Raw genomic sequence first — 22,500 nt, 5'->3', positions numbered from 1 at the left:
ATCCCCCGCTGCGTCCCACACTGCACCGAGCCCACGAACTGGAGAGAGACACAGTGAGTGAGCGCACTCGCACACACACACACACACACTGCAATGCCCACTAAACTCGCGTTTAGCGTGTGTTTGTGCGTGTGGTGACGTCACTCACTCACACTGAGCGAACTCTCTCTGATTGAGCGCACTCGCAACCACACACACTGCTGTGAAGACCCACGAACACGGAGGAGAGAGACACAGTGGGTGAGCGCACTCTGTGACACACACACACTGCGTGAGCCCCGCTGTAGAGATAGAGAAGACACAGTGAGTGAGAGAGACACTGAGTGACTCACTCGCACACACCACACCTTCTCAGCCTCTGGAGAGAGAGACGCATTGAGTGAGCGCACTACAGCAACACACTGCAACCACGCCCACGAACGGAACGAGCCCACGAACTGGAGAGAGAGAGAGACAGTGAGTGAGCGCACTCGCACACACACACACACTGCAATGAGCCCACGAACTGGAGAGAGAGAGACACAGTGAGTGAGCGCACTCGCACACACACACACACTGCAACAAGCCCACGAACTGGAGAGAGAGAGAGACACAGTGAGTGAGCGCACTCGCACACACACACACACTGCAATGAGCCCACGAACTGGAGAGAGAGACAGTGAGTGAGCGCACTCGCACACACACACACACTGCAATGAGCCCACGAACTGAGAGAGAGAGAGACAGTGAGTGAGCGCACTCGCACACACACACACACTGCAACAAGCCCACGAACTGGAGAGAGAGAGAGACACAGTGAGTGAGCGCACTCGCACACACACACTCACACACTGCAACGAGCCCACGAACTGGAGAGAGAGAGACACAGTGAGTGAGCGCACTCGCACACACACACACACTGCAACAAGCCCACGAACTGGAGAGAGAGAGACACAGTGAGTGAGCGCACTCGCACACACACACACACTGCAATGAGCCCACGAACTGGAGAGAGAGAGACACAGTGAGTGAGCGCACTCGCACACACACACACACACTGCAACGAGCCCACGAACTGGAGAGAGAGAGACACAGTGAGTGAGCGCACTCGCACACACACACACACACTGCAACGAGCCCACGAACTGGAGAGAGAGAGACACAGTGAGTGAGCACTCGCACTCACACACACACACTGCAACAGCCCCGAACTGGCTCCCTAACCAGCTCCCTTCTGTGTCACTGCACTCGAAGTGAGCTTGGATAAGTGGGACAGTGTGTGACGTTGCGCACGCGCACACCCACACTCACACACTGAGCAACGAGCCACAAACTGGAGAGGAGACGACACAGTGACTGAGCCGCTCGCACCAGACACACACACACACTGTGTTTGGAGAGAGAGAGAGACACAGTGAGTGAGCGCACACTCACACACACACACACACTGCAACGAGCCCACGAACTGGAGAGAGAGACACAGTGAGTGAGCGCACTCGCACACACACACACACACACACACTGCCACTCCCACGAACTGAGAGAAGAGAAGAGAGACGGTGTAGTGAGCGCACTCGCACTCACGACCCACTACACTGCGTGACAAGCCCACGTGTGAGAGAGAGACACGGTGCTGGACCGCTCACTATCTCTCACACACCACACTCGCGTGGTGAGCGTGGTTGTGTGTGGAATCGTGACGTTACTCGGTTATTGACCAGCTGCACACCCACACTCTCTCAATGAGTCCCACGAACTCGAGAGAGAGGAAAAAATGAGTGAGCGCACACTGCACTACAAACACAGCACTTGACATCGACCTCACTAACTCTAGAAAGGCACCTCACGCGCGCAGACGTGTTTGTGTGTGCAACGAGCCGACGTTCTGGAGAACTGGTGTGGACCTCCAACACCCACACACAACGGGTCGAGAGATAGAGAGACACAGTGAGCGTGTGCGTTGGTCGCACGTTGCACACACACCTCCTCTGAGCACTCACTGGGCACTCACACGCGTGAGAGCACCCACGACACTAAAACTTGCACCAGAGACACGGAACTACTGGAGAGAGAGAGAGACAGTGAGTGAGCGCACTCGCACACACACACACACTGCAACGAGCCCACGAACTGGAGAGAGAGAGACACAGTGAGTGAGCGCACTCGCACACACACACACACTGCAATGAGCCCACGAACTGGAGAGAGAGAGAGACACTGAGTGAGCGCACTCGCACACACTCACACACTGCAATGAGCCCACGAACTGGAGAGAGAGAGACACAGTGAGTGAGCGCACTCGCACACACACACACACTGCAACAAGCCCACGAACTGGAGAGAGAGAGACACAGTGAGTGAGCGCTCACACACACACACACACCGCAACGAGCCCACGAACTGGAGAGAGAGAGAGACACTCGCACACACACACACACTGCAATGAGCCCACGAACTGGAGAGAGAGAGTCTGGGTCACAAGTGAGTGAGCGCACTCGCACACACACACACACTGCAATGAGCCCACGAACTGGAGGAGAGAGAGACAGTGAGTGAGCGCACTCGCACACACACACTCACACACTGCAACGAGCCCACGAACTGGAGAGAGAGAGACACAGTGAGTGAGCGCACTCGCACACACACACACAGTGCGCTGCAACGAGCCCACGAACGTTGAGTGTGAGTGACACAGTACGTGTGCTCGCACTGCTTGACTCTGCGTCTCCTCACTGCACGTGCACTCACTTCTGGAGAGAGAGAGAGACACAGTGATGTGAGCGCACTCGCACACACACACACACTGCAACAAGCCCACGAACTGGAGAGAGAGAGAGACAGAGTGAGTGAGCACACTCGCACACACACACACACTGCAACGAGCCAACGAACTCGAGAGAGACACAGTGAGTGAGCGCACTCGCACACACACACACACTGCAACGAGCCCACGAACTGAGAGAGAGACACAGTGAGTGAGCGCACTCGCACACACACACACTGCAACAAGCCCACGAACTGGAGAGAGAGAAACTCTGTGGCAGCTCGCGGTAGAGCTGTGTTCTGTGACACTGGTGCGTTGCGTCAGCGTTGCGTCTCTCACGGCCTGACGGTGTGGGGGGGACACGGGTCGCGTGACCTCTCTCGCTCTCGTGTCCCTCACTCGTGTGAACTCACCTCCCACGAGACGTTGTGCTGGACCTCGAGAGAGTGACTTGCAGTCGCGAGTGAGCGTGACCTCTCACACACACACAGCACACACACACTGCAGCAAGTCCACAGTGGAACTGGGAGATATAGAGACGCGCACAGACTGCAGCTCGCTCGGTGCACTCACTCGCGTGAGCGGTGTGGGGTGGCACTCACACACTCACCGCGGTGCAACGGCCTCGCACGAACTGGAGAGAGAGAGTCACAATGAGTGAGCGGCTGTGACTCCACCGCACACCAACTCACACACGACACTTGACCACGCGCCCACGCAACTGGAGAGCGGAGAGACACAGTGAGTGACCGCCGCGCACACGGGCACACTCTCACACACCTTGGCAAAACTAGGCCCCCGACACTGGTTCGAGATAGAGACACAGTGATGAGCGGCACTCGCCACACAACACTCACACACTATGTCAACAGCCCACGAACTGGAGAGAGAGAGTGACACAGTGAGTGAGCGCACTCGCACGTGCTCGGGTGCACACACCTCACACTCTGCAACGCGCCCACGAACTGAGAGTCAGACACAGTGAGTGAGGCACTCGCACCTGCCACACGCGTGAAGCTCCACACGTGTGTGGGGGGAACGTTACACAGTGATGATCGCACTCACACTCACACACACTGCAACGCGGTGAGCGTGTGTGCCCACAAACTGGATAGGAGAGACGAAGTGAGCACTGAGATCGCACACACACACACTCACACACTGCAGAGAGCCCACGGAGAGAGAGACACAGTGAGTGAGCGCACTCGCACACACACACACACTGCAACGAGCCCACGAACTGGAGAGAGACACAGTGAGTGAGCGCACTCGCACACACACACACACTGCAACGAGCCCACGAACTGGAGAGAGAGAGAGACACAGTGAGTGAGCGCACTCGCACACACACACACACTGCAACGAGCCCACGAACTGGAGAGAGAGAGACAACACAGTGCAGTGAGCGCACTCGCACACACACACACACACACCACACACGTACGAGACTCGGGTGACCTCACTCTCGTGAGCGCACTCCACACGCGTGAGCGTTGCAACGAGGCCCACGGTGCGTAGAGAGAGAGCACACAGTGATGTGCGCGTCACTGACCACACTCCACTCACGACACTGCAACGAGCCCACTAACTGGTGAGAGTTAGACACAGTGAGTGAGCGCACTTCCACACACACTTCACACACTGCACTCGCCCACGAACTGGAGGGTGTCACTGCGCGCACACTCCGTGAGCACCAGACGTGTGTGTGTGTGACGAGAGTAGATACTTCGGGTGCTTTGAGCTCTCTCTCACGTGTCACACACACACTCACGTGAGACGGGAGTGTGTGTGTGACAGTGTGTGCACGGGTGCAGCACACACTCACTCTCACACTGCAACTGAGCCCCACGACTGGAGAGAGAGAGTACACAGTGAGTGAGCGCACTCGCACACACACACACACTGCAACAAGCCCACGAACTGGAGAGAGAGAGACACAGTGAGTGAGCGCACTCGCACACACACACACACTGCAACGAGCCCACGAACTGGAGAGAGAGAGACACAGTGAGTGAGCGCACTCGCACACACACACTCACACACTGCAACGAGCCCACGAACTGGAGAGAGAGACAGTGAGTGAGCGCACTCGCACACACTCACACACTGCAATGAGCCCACGAACTGGAGAGAGAGACAGTGAGTGAGCGCACTCGCACACACACACACACTGCAATGAGCCCACGAACTGGAGAGAGAGACACAGTGAGTGAGCGCACTCGCACACACTCACACACTGCAATGAGCCCACGAACTGAGAGAGAGAGACAGTGAGTGAGCGCACTCGCACACACACACACACTGCAATGAGCCCACGAACTGGAGAGAGAGACAGTGAGTGAGCGCACTCGCACACACTCACACACTGCAACGAGCCCACGAACTGGAGAGAGAGAGACACAGTGAGTGAGCGCACTCGCACACACACACACACTGCAACGAGCCCACGAACTGGAGAGAGAGAGACACAGTGAGTGAGCGCACTCGCACACACACACTCACACACTGCAACGAGCCCACGAACTGGAGAGAGAGAGAGACACAGTGAGTGAGCGCACTCGCACACACACACACACTGCAATGAGCCCACGAACTGGAGAGAGAGAGACACAGTGAGTGAGCGCACTCGCACACACACACACACTGCAACGAGCCCACGAACTGGAGAGAGAGAGACACAGTGAGTGAGCGCACTCGCACACACACACACACTGCAACGAGCCCACGAACTGGGAGAGAGAGACACAGTGAGTGAGCGCACTCGCACACACACACACACACGACAGAGCCCACGACTGAGAGATAGAACACAGTGAGTGAGCGCACACAATCGCACACACACACACACTGCAACAAACCCACGAACGACTGTGAGAGACACAGTGAGTGACGCGCCTCTCGCACACACACACACACTGCAACTGGAGCCCATGAGAACTCGCGTGAGCGGTGAGAAAGTGACATGTGGTGACGTGAGCGCCGGGTCTTGAGCGACCTCACAGCACACACTCTCACGAGCCCACGAACTAAGAGAGACACGTGTAGCGATCTCACACACACCTGTGTGAGCCACAACTGAGGTGTGTGACAGGTTGCACTCGGGTGCTTTACTCCCTGCCTCACGAACACTGACACTCTGAGCCCACGAACTGGAGAGAGACACAGTGAGTGAGCGCACTCGCACACACTCACACACTGCAACGAGCCCACGAACTGGAGAGAGACACAATGAGTGAGCGCACTCGCACACACTCACACACTGCAACGAGCCCACGAACTGGAGAGAGAGAGACACAGTGAGTGAGCGCACTCGCACACACACACACACTGCAACGAGCCCACGAACTGGAGAGAGAGAGACACAGTGAGTGAGCGCACTCGCACACACACACACACTGCAACGAGCCCACGAACTGGAGAGAGACACAGTGAGTGAGCGCACTCGCACACACACACACACTGCAACGAGCCCACGAACTGGAGAGAGACACAGTGAGTGAGCTCACTCGCACACACACACACACACACTGCAACTTAGACAGCCACGAACTGGAGAGAGAGAGAGACACAGTGAGTGAGCGCACAACTCGCACACACACTCACCTCTGGCGCACTCACGAGGCCCACGAACTGTAGAGAGAGAGACACAGTGAGTGATCGCACTCGCACACACACACACACTCACTCCAACTAGCAACTCTAGACACACACACCACACACACACACTGTGAACAAGCCCACGACCTGTGAGAGAAGTGAGACGCACTCGGCACACACTCACACACTGCTCACGCACACACACACACTGCAGTCGAGCGCACGACACTCGCACACCACACACGCACAGCGCACTGCCACGAACTGGAGTGAGAAGAGACACAGTGAGTGAGGCGCACTCGCAGCACACACACACACACACTGCAACGTCATTCACCCAGTGACTGTGTGAGAAGAGAGTGACACAGTGATTGAGCGCACTTCGCACACACACACACACACTGCAACGAGCCCACGAACTGGAGAGAGAGAGACACAGTGAGTGAGCGCACCATCGCACACACACACACTCTGCTCCACTGCAACCGAGCCCACGAACTGAGAGAGACAGAGTGAGTGAGGCACAGTGAGTGAACCCACACACAGCACGCACTCCCACGAACTGGTTGGAGAGAGAGAGAGACACAGTGAGTGAGCGCACTCGCACACACACACACACACACTGCAACGAGCCCACGAACTGGAGAGAGAGAGACACAGTGAGTGAGCGCACTCGCACACACACACACACACTGCAACGAGCCCACGAACTGGAGAGAGACACAGTGAGTGAGCGCACTCGCACACACACACACACTGCAACGAGCCCACGAACTGGAGAGAGACGACTGGAGAGAGAGAGAGACACAGTGAGTGAGCACACTCGCACACACACACACACTGCAACGAGCCCACGAACTGGAGAGAGACACAGTGAGTGAGCGCACTCGCACACACACACACACTGCAACGAGCCCACGAACTGGAGAGAGACACAGTGAGTGAGCGCACTCGCACACACTCACACACTGCAACGAGCCCACGAACTGGAGAGAGAGAGACACAGTGAGTGAGCGCACTCGCACACACTCACACACTGCAACGAGCCCACGAACTGGAGAGAGAGAGACACAGTGAGTGAGCGCACTCACACACACACACACACTGCAACGAGCCCACGAACTGGAGAGAGAGAGACACAGTGAGTGAGCGCACTCGCACACACACACACACTGCAACGAGCCCACGAACTGGAGAGAGACACAGTGAGTGAGCGCACTCGCACACACACACACACTGCAACGAGCCCACGAACTGGAGAGAGAGAGACACAGTGAGTGAGCGCACTCGCACACACACACACACACTGCAACGAGCCCACGAACTGGAGAGAGAGAGACACAGTGAGTGAGCGCACTCGCACACACACACACACTGCAACGAGCCCACGAACTGGAGAGAGAGACACAGTGAGTGAGCGCACTCGCACACACACACACACACTGCAACGAGCCCACGAACTGGAGAGAGAGAGACACAGTGAGTGAGCGCACTCGCACACACACACACACTGCAATGAGCCCACGAACTGGAGAGAGAGACACAGTGAGTGAGCGCACTCGCACACACACACACACTGCAATGAGCCCACGAACTGGAGAGAGAGAGACACAGTGAGTGAGCGCACTCGCACACACACACACACACTGCAACGAGCCCACGAACTGGAGAGAGAGAGAGAGAGTGAGTGACTCGCACTCGCACACACACACACACACACACACTGCAACGAGCCCACGGACGAGAGAGAGAGAGAGACACAGTGAGTGAGCACACTCGCACACACACACACACTGCAACGAGCCCACGAACTGGAGAGAGACACAGTGAGTGAGCGCACTCGCACACACACACACACACTGCAACGAGCCCACGAACTGGAGAGAGAGAGACACAGTGAGTGAGCGCACTCAGAGAGACACAGTGAGTGAGCACACTTGCACACACAACTTGAACTCAACTCCCACTGTGACTCGCGACCCACGAACTGGAGAAGAGAGACACAGTGACGTGATGCTCTCTCACTCGTTACGCACACACGTGATGCACAACAGCACACACACACGACTGCAACGAGCCCACTAACTTGGAGAGAGATGACACAGTGAGTGATGCACGCACTCGCACACACACACACACTGCAACAAGCCCACGAACTGGAGAGAGAGAGAGACACAGTGAGTGAGCGCACTCGCACACACACACACACTGCAACGAGCCCACGAACTGGAGAAGAGAGAGACAAGTGAGTGGAGAGGCTCGCCACGAACTGGAGAGAGAGAGACACAGTGAGTGAGCGACTGGAGAGAGAGAGACACAGTGAGTGAGCACAGTGAGTGAGCGCACTCGCACACACACACACACTGCAACGAGCCCACGAACTGGAGAGAGAGAGACACAGTGAGTGAGCGCACTCGCACACACACACACACTGCAACGAGCCCACGAACTGGAGAGAGAGAGACACAGTGAGTGAGCGCACTCGCACACACACACTCACACACTGCAACGAGCCCACGAACTGGAGAGAGAGAGACACAGTGAGTGAGCGCACTCGCACACACACACACACACACTGCAACGAGCCCACGAACTGGAGAGAGAGAGACACAGTGAGTGAGCGCACTCGCACACACACACACACTGCACACGGAGCCCACAACTGCAAAGAGAGACGACACTGTGATTGACGACACTGCTGGACGCCGTCTCACACACAACACTGAGCACACACACACACACAGAGAGAGACCAGTGAGACAGTGTGTGAGCGCACTCGCACACACACACACACTGCAACGAGCCCACGAACTGGAGAGAGAGAGACACAGTGAGTGAGCGCACTCGCACACACACACACACACACACTGCAACAAGCCCACGAACTGGAGAGAGACACAGTGAGTGAGCCCTGGGCTAGTGAGCACACTCACTCACTCACACACACACACACACACACACACACACACACACACACACCAGCACCTCACTGCCAGTAATAATAACACTATGTAACACAATTTTTGTAAATACAGTATAATCATAAATCTCAAAAAACTACTCACTTCTAAATCTTTTGTAGTCATGTTTGTATTACTTTAGTATAAATACATGTTAATTTGGATTCATATGTTGTTTTTGTGTGAACGAAAAGACACACTTTGCCCGTTTTCACATTGGAAATAGTGATATTTTGAAATATCACTGTCCTGGTCACAAAAGCAAAGTTTGTGGGGAATAATAGCCATTTTCTATACTTTTGAGGCATAAGCAATTAGGAAATAACACTTACTACCCAGGAACAAAAACAAAAAAAAAAAAATTTGTTACACGGTGTAATCTTTGCATTGCATTCTGATGCCATCTAGTGGCAGCAGTACTAACTACAATGTAAAACACTGCGGCACTGAGTTGAAATGCTCTCAGTGTTAGCTGTATTCTTTGCAGTGTGTGTGCAGCACCTTGGGGCTCTGGTAGTATTCGCACAGCAGGGAGTAGGGCAGGGTGCAGAGCGAAGAGAAGAGCACCCCGTAGGTGACACAGAGGCTCAGGATCAAGTAGAGATTGGTGGACAGCGTGGCCAGCCCCGTGCCGAGCCCGAATGCCAGGTACGCCATGAAATAGAGTGTCCGAAGAGAGAGCCTCTCCTCCAGCTTCTCCAGAAGAGCTGAGCACAGACACAAAATAACACAGTGTTAGCACAGCGTAGCACAGCACAGCCACACAGCACAGCACACACAGTACAGCCACACGACACACAGCACACACAGCACACACAGCACACACACAGCACACACACACACACACACAGCACAGCACAGCACACACAGCACACACAGCACAGCACACACACACACAGCACACACAGCACCACACAGCACACACAGCACACACAGCACACACAGCACACACAGCCACACAGCACAGCACACACAGCACAGCACACACAACACAGCACACACAGCACAGCACAACACAGCACACACAGCACAGCACACACAGCACAGCACACACACAGCACAGCACAGCACACACACACACACAGCACAGCACACACAGCACACACAGCACAGCACACACAGCACAGCACAGCACAGCACAGCACACACAGCACAGCACACACAGCACAGCACACACAGCACAGCACACACAGCACACACAGCACAGCACACACAGCACAGCACACCACAGCACAGCACACACACAGCACACAGCACACACAGCACACACACACAGCACAGCACACACAGCACAGCACACACAGCACACAGCACAGCACAGCACAGCACACACAGCACAGCACACACAGCGCAGTACAGCCACACAGCACAGCACAGCACAGCACAGCACACACAGCACAGCACACACAGCACAGCACAGCACAGCACAGCACAGCACAGCACAGCACAGTTCAGCACACACAGCACAGCACACACAGCACAGCACAGCACAGCACAGCACAGCACAGCACACACAGCACAGCACACACAGCACAGCACACACAGCACACACAGCACAGCACACACAGCACAGCACACACAGCGCACACACAGCACAGCACAGCACAGCACACACAGCACACACACACACACACACGCACAGCACACACACAGCACAGCACACACAGCACAGCACAGCACAGCACAGCACAGCACAGCACAGCACACACAGCAGCACAGTACAGCACACACAGCACAGCACACACAACACAGCACAGCACACACAGCACAGCACACACAACAGCACAGCACACACAGCACAGCACAGCACAGCACAGCACACACAGCACACACAGCACACACAGCAGCAGCACAGCACAGCACAGCACAGCACACACAACACACAGCACAGTACCACAGCACAGCACACACAGCACAGCACAGCACAGCACACACAGCACAGCACACACAGCACAGCACACACAGCACAGCACAGCACACACAGCACAGCACACACACACAGCACACACAGCACAGCACAGCACACACAGCACAGCACACACAGCACACACACAGCACAACACAGCACACACACACACAGCACAGCACACACAGCACAGCACAGCACAGCACAGCACACACAGCACAGCACAGCCACACACAGCACAGCACAGCCACACAGCACACACACACACAGCACCGCACACACACACAGCACACAGCACAGCACACACAGCACACACAGCACAGCACCGCACAGCACAGCACAGCACAGCACAGCACAGCACACACAGCACAGCACAGCACAGCACAGCACAGCACACACAGCACACACAGCACACACAGCACAGCACACACAGCACAGCACACACAGCACAGCACACACACAGCACAGCACAGCACACACAACACAGCACAGCACAGCACAGCACACACAGCACAGCACGTCACAGCACAGCACAGCATGCACAGTCACACAGCCGTGTCGGTGCACTGTGGTCGTGTGCACAGCACAGCACAGCACAGCACGTGTCAGCTGGCAGCACACACGGGCACAGCACATGGCACAGCACAGCACACAGCACAGCTCAGCACACACAGCACAGCACAGCACAGGACACACAGCACAGCTCAGCACACACAGCACAGCACAGCACACACAGGACACAGCACAGCACAGCACACACAGCACAGCACAGCACAGCACAGCACACACAGCACAGCACAGCACAGCACAGCACAGTTCAGCACACACAGCACAGCACAGCACAGCACACACAGCACAGCACACACACACAACACAGCACAGCACAACACAGCACACACAACACAGCACAACACAGCACAGCACAGCACAGCACAGCACAACACAGCACAGCACAACACAGCACAGCACACACAGCACAGCACACACAGCACAGCACAGCACATGTGTGTGTCTCTCTCTCTGTCTCTCTCTCACTCTCTGTGTCTCTGTGTGTGTCTCTCTCGTACCTGAGTACAAGGCTGCGCTGAATGCGTAGATGCACATGCCCCAGCAGCCCATGCTGACGCCAGCGTTGTAGCGCTCGTACTCCTCGGAGTCACGGGGCGCCTTGGGGTCCCCGCCGAACACCACCTCCCCCATGAAGTCAGTGTAGAACAGGAGCATGGCCTCGAAGGACAGCCAGCCTGCAGGGGGCGACAGAGCAAGACAGTGCAACTCAGACCAGTACAACCCAGTGTGATACAGCACAGTGTAATATAGCCCAGTGATACAGCACAGTGTGATACAGTGTAAGGCGATGTGACAGATTGGGAAGCAGGCAGATCAATACAGCTATAAAACACTGCGATTGGAAAACTATGCTGAGCACTGGTGCGCCCCTCAGCGGCACGCAGTAATCCAGGACGCTTCCGTGACGGGTTTTCAGCACCGCGGCAATAAATCCCTGGACCCACACATTGCCTTTCAAATCTGGAGCTTTACAATGTCCAGGGTCTTTGTCATAAAGCACTGGGGGTTTCCGACGGCCAGTATCATTATTTCAGTTTGGCTTGGTGCGCAGCAGCCTCACACCTCATAGCAGCGTGATCCACTCCTGGTTTCACCGTGACTTCAATGAGACACACCTGAGCTTGTCAGCTAGACACACTGGGGCTGATCGAGCTGGCAGTAAAACCTGGACTGGGGGACGCTGCTGTGCAACAGGAGTCTGATTCCCCATCGCTGTTTTGTAAACCTTGTGTGGGAAATCATGTGATCAGCGTGCCAGGTTTGATCTTGTGTGCTGGTGTCAATCCTGAACAGAACAGTCAAATATATATTAAACAGCAACGCATGTAATGTTTAACTGCAGGTCCCCAGCGCAGGAATGGGGTTTTGTCTTTTGAGGGATTGGTGAGAAGGCGGGTCGTGTGTCTGCGTTTGCTTACCCAGGAAGTGATTGGTGCAGAGGCTGCGCAGGGGGCGGGGCATGTTGCAGATGGAGTGACAGAGCAGCCTGATTGACAGCTGACTGTCGCTGGCGTCTCCACAGCTGTTGAGATCGCTCTCATAGTGCACACCATCCAGGAGGATATTCGCTACCTGAGAGGAGGGAGCGAGGGGGGAGAAGGGGAGGGGAGGGAGAGAGGGGACGGGGGAGAGGGGGAGTGAGAAAGGGGGGAGAGGACACAAATTCAAGGATCTGTTTTACACGCCATTATTTTTACCAGTCTGAAAGAACGGGTTTCTCTTGTATTCAGCATGCAGTTTTGTAAAAGCGATAATGAAAACGAGACAGCACTCAGCCAGCGGATTCTCTCACCTGCTGGCTGAAAGTCACAGTCCTCCGACGGCTGCTCTCTGCACCCCCCGCCGGCCCGCTCTCCTCCGTCAGAGCCAGGCTCTGGGGTCTCTTCAGAATCCCGTCCAGGGAGCCCCGCCTCGCCCCGGCCCCGCCCGGCCCTGTTGTGTCCAGATAGCCGCTGTCCTGCGCTCCGGTGCAGCAGTGGATCAGAACGCTGTCGATGTGGGCAGCGCTGAGGGAGGAGGAGGAGAAGTCGCTCAGGCCGGTCAGGGAGCTGCCCAGGCTCAAGAAGTTCGGACTGGCCTGATGCTGGGGTGAGGGGCTGACCCCTCTACTGCCCCTGCTGGCGTGTATTTGGGGGTAGACCGCATCTCTGAGGCTCTCGGAGTGGGGGGGAGGGGGGGCTAGGGGCAGGTCCACCCCCTCCTCTTCCTCTGTGGAGGGAGCTGCTGGGGAGGGGGGCAGGGGCAGGCTGGGGCTCTTCAGCGTGTTTTTGGGGCGCTCCCCCCCCTCCTGGACCAGGGGCTGCTCTGGAATGCTGGTGAGGGTCATCACCATGGTGACGGAGAGGATGACTGCAGTGAAGAGGTAGACGACCCTCAGCTGACCCCCCAGCAACCTCCCGAACTCCGTTCTGTCCCAGTTGATCCCCCCGACAACGTAGCCGAAACCCCCGCCCAGTCCTGGGGGGGCAGAGAGAGAGCACGCGTCATCAGAAACTGAGCATGCACCTGCACCATGGGGGGGGTCCATGAGCCTGTATGGTGCAGTGTGTTGGGAGCTGTGTGCACCGTTGTGTGTTGTGTATGGTGCAGTGTGTAGTGTTCTGTACAGTGCTGTGTGTCTCTGTGGTTCTGTACAGTGCTGTGTGGTTCTGTACAGTGCTGTGTGTCTCTGTGGTTCTGTACAGTGCTGTGTGGTTCTGTACAGTGCTGTGTGTCTCTGTGGTTCTGTACAGTGCTGTGTGGTTCTGTACAGTGCTGTGTGTCTCTGTGGTTCTGTACAGTGCTGTGTGGTTCTGTACAGTGCTGTGTGGTTCTGTGGTTCTGACCTGCGAGCAGGGCGTGTATGTTGAGTCCACGGTCCTGGTCCTCCGGGCTGCACACATCCATCATGTAGGCGTGGCTCGGGTTGTCTGCCGAGTCGGCGCTGAAGTCCATCAGAACCACGCCGCACACCGTCAAGATGATCCCCCACTTGTGATTGGATGGCGTGTCCGCCAGCGCCGCCCCCATGTCCCGCCCATTCAGCAGCAGGGAGAGACCAATCAGCGCTCCTGCGGGGGGAGACCATCAGACAGGGAGACATTATCACCCATACACTACATCTTTAACAGTGTGAGAGAGAGCTGGGCTCGGGCTGTCCCTGTGACGCGTTTCATCCGTGATTTAATGCAATAACTAGAAGGGAGTGTAATACAATAACTAGAGGAAAATGTAATACAATAACTAGAGGAGAGTGTAATACAATAACTAGAGGGGAGTGTAATACAATAACTAGAGGAGAGTGTAATACAATAACTAGAGGAGAGTGTAATACAATAACTAGAGGAGAATGTAATACAATAACTAGAGGAGAGTGTAATACAATAACTAGAGGAGAATGTAATACAATAACTAGAGGAGAATGTAATACAATAACTAGAGGAGAGTGTAATACAATAACTAGAGGAGAATGTAATACAATAACTAGAGGGGAGTGTAATACAATAGAGGAGAATGTAATACAATAACGAGGGGAGTGTAATACAATAACGAGGGGAGTGTAATACAATAACTAGGGGAGGAGAATGTAATACAATAACGAGGGGAGTGTAATACAATAACGAGGGGAGTGTAATGCAGCGGCAGTGTGGCATGCAGGCTGTTTGTGCCAGTTTGAAGCAGACGGCTTTGGTATCGGGATGCGATTGGCTCACCGATGGCGAGGACCAGGATGAAGGGGCGCCGCCTCCCAAAACGAGAGGAACAGCGATCGCTCCACGCACCGAGAAACGGCTGCAGCAGGAACCCTGGAGAGGGGGAGAGCGGTGTTATCAAAGCCTGTTTGCTCAGCTGGTAATAAAACCTGGACTGGGTGAAGCGGCTATGCGGCAGGAGTCTTCTCCCCAGCGCTGGTTTGCATTCCCCGCCCCGCTCACCCAGTATGGGGCTGATGAACCACACCAGGCTGTAGAGCTGCTCGGGCAGACCCATCTGCAGCAGCGTGGGGGTGACGTACGCCGTCTCCATGGCATAGCTGAACTCGATGCCGAAGAGGATGCAGCCGTTGAGGAGCAGCTCTGGCAGGGCCCTGCGCGGGGGCAGCCTCTCCACGGGGCAGGGCGTGTTGGGGGGAGGCGGGGGCGAGGGCCGGATCAGCTTCCTGTGCTTCGGGTGACGCTGGAAGTTGTTGGCTCGGTGGCTGAGGTGCCGCGTGGAGGAGCAGGGTCGGAAGGCATGGCCGGGGAGTGGCGGGGGAGAAAGGAACAGCAGGGCATCGCCCGGGGTTACGCCGGGTGACGATGTCATCATGGCGTGGCTCCTTCCTTCTCCTTCTCCCTACCGCTGAAACAGGCAGACAAACGAAACAGCAAATGAAAGGTTTTGAATGGTTCGCTATCACTGACTGTCCAGCAGTTAGCAATACTGGCTCACTGTGAGGCCCCGGTTATACTGTGCAGTACTGTACCCTGCTGTGCCATATGCTTAGTAATATGATTTACAATGCTTCCCTATGCTTTACCAGACCTCTCTGTGCTTTACAGTGCTTCCCTATGCTTTACCAGACCTCTGTGTGCTTTACAATGCTTCCCTATGCTTTACCACACCACTCTGTGCTTTACAATGCTTCCCTATGCTTTAGCAGACCTCTCTGTGCTTTACAATGCTTCCCTATGCTTTACCAGACCTCTCTGTGCTTTACAATGCTTCCCTATGCTTTACTGGACCTCTCTGTGCTTTACAATGCTTCCCTATGCTTTACCAGACCTCTCTGTGCTTTACAATGCTTCCCTATGCTTTACCAGACCTCTCTGTGCTTTACAATGCTTCCCTATGCTTAACCACACCCCTCTGTGCCGGTGCGCATGTGCAGTGCTCCGGTACAGTGCTCTGCTTTGGATGATGAAGCTGCATTTTTTTCTTTCACATGGAAATCGGCCATAAAACAAACAACACAGAACCAGCAGCGTGTCAGTGTGACTCCCCGAGCTGAGGAGCACAGGAGCACAAAGCACGCACGCCGTGCACTGTTAGTGCTGTGTCACTGTGACTGTGAAAGCACGCACGCCGTGCACTGTTAGTGCTGTATCACTGTGACTGTGAAAGCACGCACGCCGTGCACTGTTAGTGCTGTATCACTGTGACTGTGAAAGCACGCACGCCGTGCACTGTTAGTGCTGTATCACTGTGACTGTGAAAGCACGCACGCCGTGCACTGTTAGTGCTGTGTCACTGTGACTGTGAAAGCACGCACGCCGTGCACTGTTAGTGCTGTATCACTGTGACTGTGAAAGCACGCACGCCGTGCACTGTTAGTGCTGTATCACTGTGACTGTGAAAGCACGCACGCCGTGCACTGTTAGTGCTGTATCACTGTGACTGTGAAAGCACGCACGCCGTGCACTGTTAGTGCTGTGTCACTGTGACTGTGAAAGCACGCACGCCGTGCACTGTTAGTGCTGTGTCACTGTGACTGTGAAAGCACGCACGCCGTGCACTGTTAGTGCTGTATCACTGTGACTGTGAAAGCACGCACGCCGTGCACTGTTAGTGCTGTATCACTGTGACTGTGAAAGCACGCACGCCGTGCACTGTTAGTGCTGTATCACTGTGACTGCGCGCTGCAGTGCGCCTCACACAGAACCACTGACGCGCTCGCTCAGCAATCTATAGCGCTCTCGCTTCTGGGATGAAGGGCAGTGGCCTGGTGTTATTACGGGCAACAATCGATTAAACTCTGCAATCTGCAAAGAGACATCCCCGAGTCACCAGCCTGTTAATATCAGAAACCAGAGACGCGTTTCAGGTCAAACAAACAGCGACTTCTCTATCGGAGAAGAAAAGGTCCGTGCAGCAATTCACAGAGCACAGTGTGAACCAAACCAGTATATATAATATAACACACACACACTCACACACTGACACACACACACACACACACACACACACACACACACACTGACACACAGCACCGTGTGAACCAAACCAGTATATATAATATAACACACACACACACACACACAGACACACACACACACACACACACTGACACACACACTCACACACACACTGACACACAGCACAGTGTGAACCAAACCAGTATCGAAATACAGAGAAACAATGAACTAACACAGCGAGCCAGACAGACACACGCACACACACACGCACACACACAGGCACACACACAGATACCGGTTATCTGTATGGCAGAGCTCACGCATTTATATAGCAAATAGTAAAATCATTAATAAGAGACGGAAGAGATGTGATTCTTATGCAGGACAGCGCTGCAGTAACAAAGAATCGAAGATTACCTTTCTGGGGCTCACACTCTTTCTCTCTTTCTCTCTCTCTTTACAGCATGCTCTCTGTCTGGCTCTGTGCTCTTAGCTTATTGTATTTATTGTTATTTGTATTATTATCTCTGGCTGTAGTATTTGCACTCCCTTCGTCTCATAGCCTCCTTCCTTCATCTTCTTCTCTCTTACCGTCCGCCCCACTCTACCTCTCACTGGTGACGTCAGACCACCCCATTCCAGACTGGAGGAGACAACCCTGCCGCATCAGCACCGCTAGAGCCGGCGCGGTAACTAAGGGCGCCGCGTTCAAACTGAACATTTCATCCCTTAGGAAACCCGCAGCAAAAGCACAGCAAACTGTTATAAAACACAATGAAAGCATTGCAAAGCACAGAGAGGCATGACAAAGAATAGGGAAGCATTGCAAAGCACAGAGAGGCATGACAAAGCATAGGGAAGCATTGCAAAGCACAGAGAGGCATGACAAAGCATAGGGAAGCATTGCAAAGCACAGAGAGGCACGGCAAAGCATAGGGAAGCATTGCAAAGCACAGAGAGGTATGGTAAAGCATAGGGAAGCATTGTAAAGCACAGAGAGGTCTGGTAAAGCATAGGGAAGCATTGTAAAGCACAGAGAGGTCTGGTAAAGCATAGGGAAGCATTGTAAAGCACAGAGAGGTCTGGTAAAGCATAGGGAAGCATTGTAAAGCACAGAGAGCTCTGGTAAAGCATAGGGAAGCATTATAAAGCACAGAGAGGTCTGGTAAAGCACAGGGAAGCATTGTAAAGCACAGAGAGGTCTGGTAAAGCATATTAATAAACAAACCATGGTAAACTAACTCTTATACGCGTTTCCCCACAGTAACATCACAGCACAGTGTAATACATAAGGCGTCATCACTGGTAGGGCATAGGGAAGCAGTGAAGCAATGCCTGTAATATTGTGCAATCTTTGCAGCGTGAACTATGCACACACACCTGCCACTCGAGTTTATTGCGTTCATGCGGAGTGGGAAGAATATCGGCAAAGCAGCGCCCTCTGCCGCCTAGCTGGCGGCACTGCCAGACCGCTGAGTTTATGCAACAACACCCGCCCCTTTGTCTCCCATATATGGTCACACCGGACCCCTGTCGTAACGTGATTGGTTAATCCGATCTGGATGCGGGGCTCTGATTGGTCTGTGGGCGTTGGGACGGGCTGAGATTTGAACAGTCAGTGCGACTCCGGGCAGTATCCCGACACTACAGTGCAAACACCAAGGAAAATACTTTTTATTAGACTTTGCGTTTAAAAAGGAGGACATGAGTGGCGTGGAGCTGCGGAAAATCGGCGTGAACATGCTGAAGAATGTCCACAGTGGAGAGGTCGGTACCCACGCCATCAACTCAGAAATGACAAGGACAGGAATAGAGGCGAGACCCGAAGCTATGAGAACGCAGCTCTGATCGAGGCGCTGGGTCGCGGCGGGGATCCTTCACTTTGACTCGCCGCACTGGGTGTTTGTATATAGAGGGCTGCATTTCAGATGTGTTGTTAATGAGCGGGGTTAGTCTCCTGACCCAGCCTCTCGGTTCGGTTCGGTTCGTTGTGTTTTCTTTGCTCACAGACGGGATACACGCACAGGCCCGAACGCGCAACTGCGCTCCAGCGTCCGTCATCTTGGCTCTAAGCCCTCGTTATCTTGTGTCAGAGTCCCCAAACCCGCCTGACTGCGCGAACTGGAGAGAGTGCTGCCAGGGGCTTGCTTTACAGGAGCAAAGCTTAATCCAGTGACAGGCTGTGTTTACTGCCGCTGCAGATGAGTCTTTATCCTCCTCTCACCTCCTCTCCCCTTCTCTCTCCTCTCCACTCCCCCCTCTCTCCTTCCCCCTCTCTCCTCTCCTCTCCTCTCCTCTCCCCAGTCTGTGGAGCTGCAGTCTCTCTGGCTGGACCGCGCTGTGGTTCTGTTCTTCTTGCGTCGCTTCGGTTGTCAGGTTTGCCGCTGGACTGCCAGCGAGGTCAGCAAGCTGAAGGAGGACCTGGGTGAGAACGGTGTGGCGCTGGTGGGCGTTGGCCCCGAGGAGGAGGGGCTACAGGAGTTCCAGGACGGGGGCTACTTCAAAGGGGGTGAGTGTGGAGCAGTTCGGGGGGTGAGGGTGGGGCAGTGCCGAGCGTTTCCACTGGAAGTCTCTCTGTGTCTTCAGTGTGAATTCAGTGCCTAGTTTTTCCACTGAAGTCAGCACTGACAGAGTGCTGCAGGCTGTTTGTTTGACGGCTCTCTCCCTGTCATTGCTCCCGCTGCAGATCTCTACATCGACGAACACAAGCAGTGCTACAGAGACCTGGGGTTCAGGAGGTGAGCTTCACAATCGCTGTCCTTTTAAAATCAGCAGCAAGCCTCTGCTACCAGACCTGGGGCAGCTACAGTGCAAGAGTGCCATTTGATGCCCCTCTGATTGCTGCCCCCCCCCGGCGGGCCCCCCCGGTGCTCCAACTGTCTCTGCCCCCCCCCCCCCCCCCCAGGACTGCCCCTCTGATCTTGTTTCTGTTTCCCCCCCGTTCCCGTTCCCCCCCCCCCTGCACTCAGGTACAATGCTCTGAGTCTCGTCCCGGCCGTCTGGGGAACGAGGTGAGGGAGGTGGTGACCAAGGGCGAGAGCTCCCAGAACACGAGCAGTGTCCCATCGGTGTCGCCTCCCATACGGCTCAGCGTGCATCGTCGCAGAGCTTCAGCGTCCAGCGGCAGTCGTCCCATCGGTGCGTCCCATCGCGTCGATCGCTCCCCCTCGCTCAGCGGCCCATCGGCTCGGCGTACCCTCGGCTCAGCGCAACGTCCAACGGCGCAGCGCGGCGTCCCATCAATCTGCTCAGTTCAGGTCCCATCGGCTCGGCGTCCCATCAGCTGCGTCCCATCGGCTCAGCGCAGCGTCCTGTTGGCTCGCGTCCTGTTGGCTCAGCGTCCCATCGGCTCAGCGCGCGTCCCATCGGCTCGGCGTCCCATCGGCTCAGCGCAGCGTCCCATCGGCTCGGCGTCCCATCGGCTCAGCGCAGCGTCCCATCGGCGGCTCGGCGTCCCATCGGGCAGCGTCACATCGGTTCGGCGTCCCATCGGCTCAGCGCAGCGTCCCTGTTGGCTCAGCGCAGCGTCCCATCGGCTCACGTCCCAGCAGCGTCCCATCGGCTCGGCGTCCCATCGGCTCGCAGCGTCCCATCGGCTCAGCGCAGCGTCCCATCGGCGGCGCGGCGTCCCGTCGGCTCGGCGTCCTGTTGGCTCGCGTCCTGTTGGCTCGCGTCTGTTGGCTCGGCATCCCATCGGCGCAGCGCGGCGTCCCATCGGCTCGGCGTCCCATCGGCTCAGCGCAGCGTCCCATCGGCTCGGCGTCCCATCGGCTCAGCGCAGCGTCCCATCGCCTCGGCGTCCCATCGGCTCAGCGGCGTCCCATCGGCTCGGCGCAGCGTCCCATCGGCTCAGCGCAGCGTCCCATCGGCTCAGCGCAGCGTCCCATCGGCGTCCCATCGGCTCAGCGCGGTCAGTGCAGCGTCCCGTTGGCTCGCGTCCTGTTGGCTCGGCGTCCCATCGGCGCAGCGCGGCGTCCCATCGGTTCGGCGTCCCATCGGCTCAGCGCAGCGTCCTGTTGGCTCGCGTCCTGTTGGCTCGGCGTCCCATCGGCGCAGCGCGGCGTCCCATCGGCTCGGCGTCCCATCGGCTCAGCGCAGCGTCCCATCGGCTCGGCGTCCCATCGGTCAGCCATCGCGCTCGGCTCAGCGCAGCGTCCCATCGGCTCAGCGCAGCGTCCCATCAGCGCGGCTCGGCTCAGCGCGGCGTCCCATCGGCTCGGCGTCCCATCGGCTCGGTCAGCGTCCCATCGGCTCGGCGTCCCATCGGCTCGGCGCAGCGTCCCATCGGCTCGGCGTCCCATCGGCTCAGCGCAGCGTCCCATCGGCTCGGCGTCCCATCGGCTCAGCGCAGCGTCCCATCGGCTCGGCGTCCCATCGGCGGCGCATCGGCGTCCCATCGGCTCGGCGCGGCGTCCCATCGGCTCGGCGCAGTGTCCCGTTGGCTCGCGTCCTGTTGGCTCGGCGTCCCATCGGCTCGGCGCGGCGTCCCATCGGCTCGGCGCAGTGTCCTGTTGGCTCGCGTCCTGTTGGCTCGGCAGTCCCATCTCGGCGTCGGCTCGGCGTCCCATCGTCTTCAGCATCGTCCCTCGGCAGCGTCGTCCCGTCGGCTCGCGTCCTGTTGTTGTCGCTTACATGAAGAGGAACGGCGTCCCATCGGCTCCCATCGGACTCTCCCTGTCTCTGCAGGCCAACGCTGTCAGGGGAACTTCAGTCGGGATCTCCTGCAGAGTGGGGATGCTGATCGGCGGTCGTCATTAAGGGGCTCCCCTGTGCAGGGTCTGTGTGGTGTGCGGCATGATAATGCACTGCTCTCATTAATACAGCATGATATTGCACTGCTCTCATTAGTAC

The 22,500-nt window shown here is 56.1% G+C and overlaps 2 protein-coding genes across 3 annotated transcripts in view; one reads left to right on the top strand and one right to left on the bottom strand.

Moving 5' to 3' along the window:
• Positions 1 to 18,414, bottom strand: part of slc45a1 (solute carrier family 45 member 1) — a 19,351-nt gene extending 937 nt beyond the window's left edge. The window contains exons 1-9 of one of the 2 annotated variants that reach the window (XM_041273161.1): positions 18,067 to 18,414; positions 15,691 to 16,096; positions 15,469 to 15,561; positions 14,602 to 14,826; positions 13,569 to 14,233; positions 13,195 to 13,348; positions 12,274 to 12,450; positions 9,802 to 10,007; positions 1 to 38 (exon numbers count right to left, since the gene is read on the bottom strand). The exon at positions 1 to 38 is cut by the window's left edge and continues 937 nt beyond it. In XM_041273161.1, coding sequence (XP_041129095.1) covers positions 1 to 38; positions 9,802 to 10,007; positions 12,274 to 12,450; positions 13,195 to 13,348; positions 13,569 to 14,233; positions 14,602 to 14,826; positions 15,469 to 15,561; positions 15,691 to 16,063 — 1,931 coding nt within the window. In that variant the 5' untranslated portion in view covers positions 16,064 to 16,096; positions 18,067 to 18,414. Of the gene's footprint in view, positions 39 to 9,801; positions 10,008 to 12,273; positions 12,451 to 13,194; positions 13,349 to 13,568; positions 14,234 to 14,601; positions 14,827 to 15,468; positions 15,562 to 15,690; positions 16,281 to 18,066 lie in introns of those variants that run through there. The other variant, XM_041273160.1, reaches the window with a different exon arrangement.
• Positions 18,415 to 19,246: 832 nt separating this feature from the next.
• Positions 19,247 to 22,500, top strand: part of prxl2b (peroxiredoxin like 2B) — a 10,494-nt gene continuing 7,240 nt past the window's right edge. Inside the window, 4 exon segments of the mRNA XM_041273059.1 lie at positions 19,247 to 19,416; positions 19,954 to 20,158; positions 20,336 to 20,387; positions 20,619 to 20,646. Of these exon segments, the coding sequence (XP_041128993.1) occupies positions 19,354 to 19,416; positions 19,954 to 20,158; positions 20,336 to 20,387; positions 20,619 to 20,646 (348 nt within the window). The 5' untranslated portion in view covers positions 19,247 to 19,353.

The sequence above is a fragment of the Polyodon spathula genome, chromosome 16, assembly GCF_017654505.1.
Source record: "Polyodon spathula isolate WHYD16114869_AA chromosome 16, ASM1765450v1, whole genome shotgun sequence".
NCBI classification, from domain to species: Eukaryota; Metazoa; Chordata; class Actinopteri; order Acipenseriformes; family Polyodontidae; genus Polyodon; species Polyodon spathula.
Note: the sequence above shows the minus strand (reverse complement) of the source record. Positions and strands in the feature narration are given on the sequence as shown.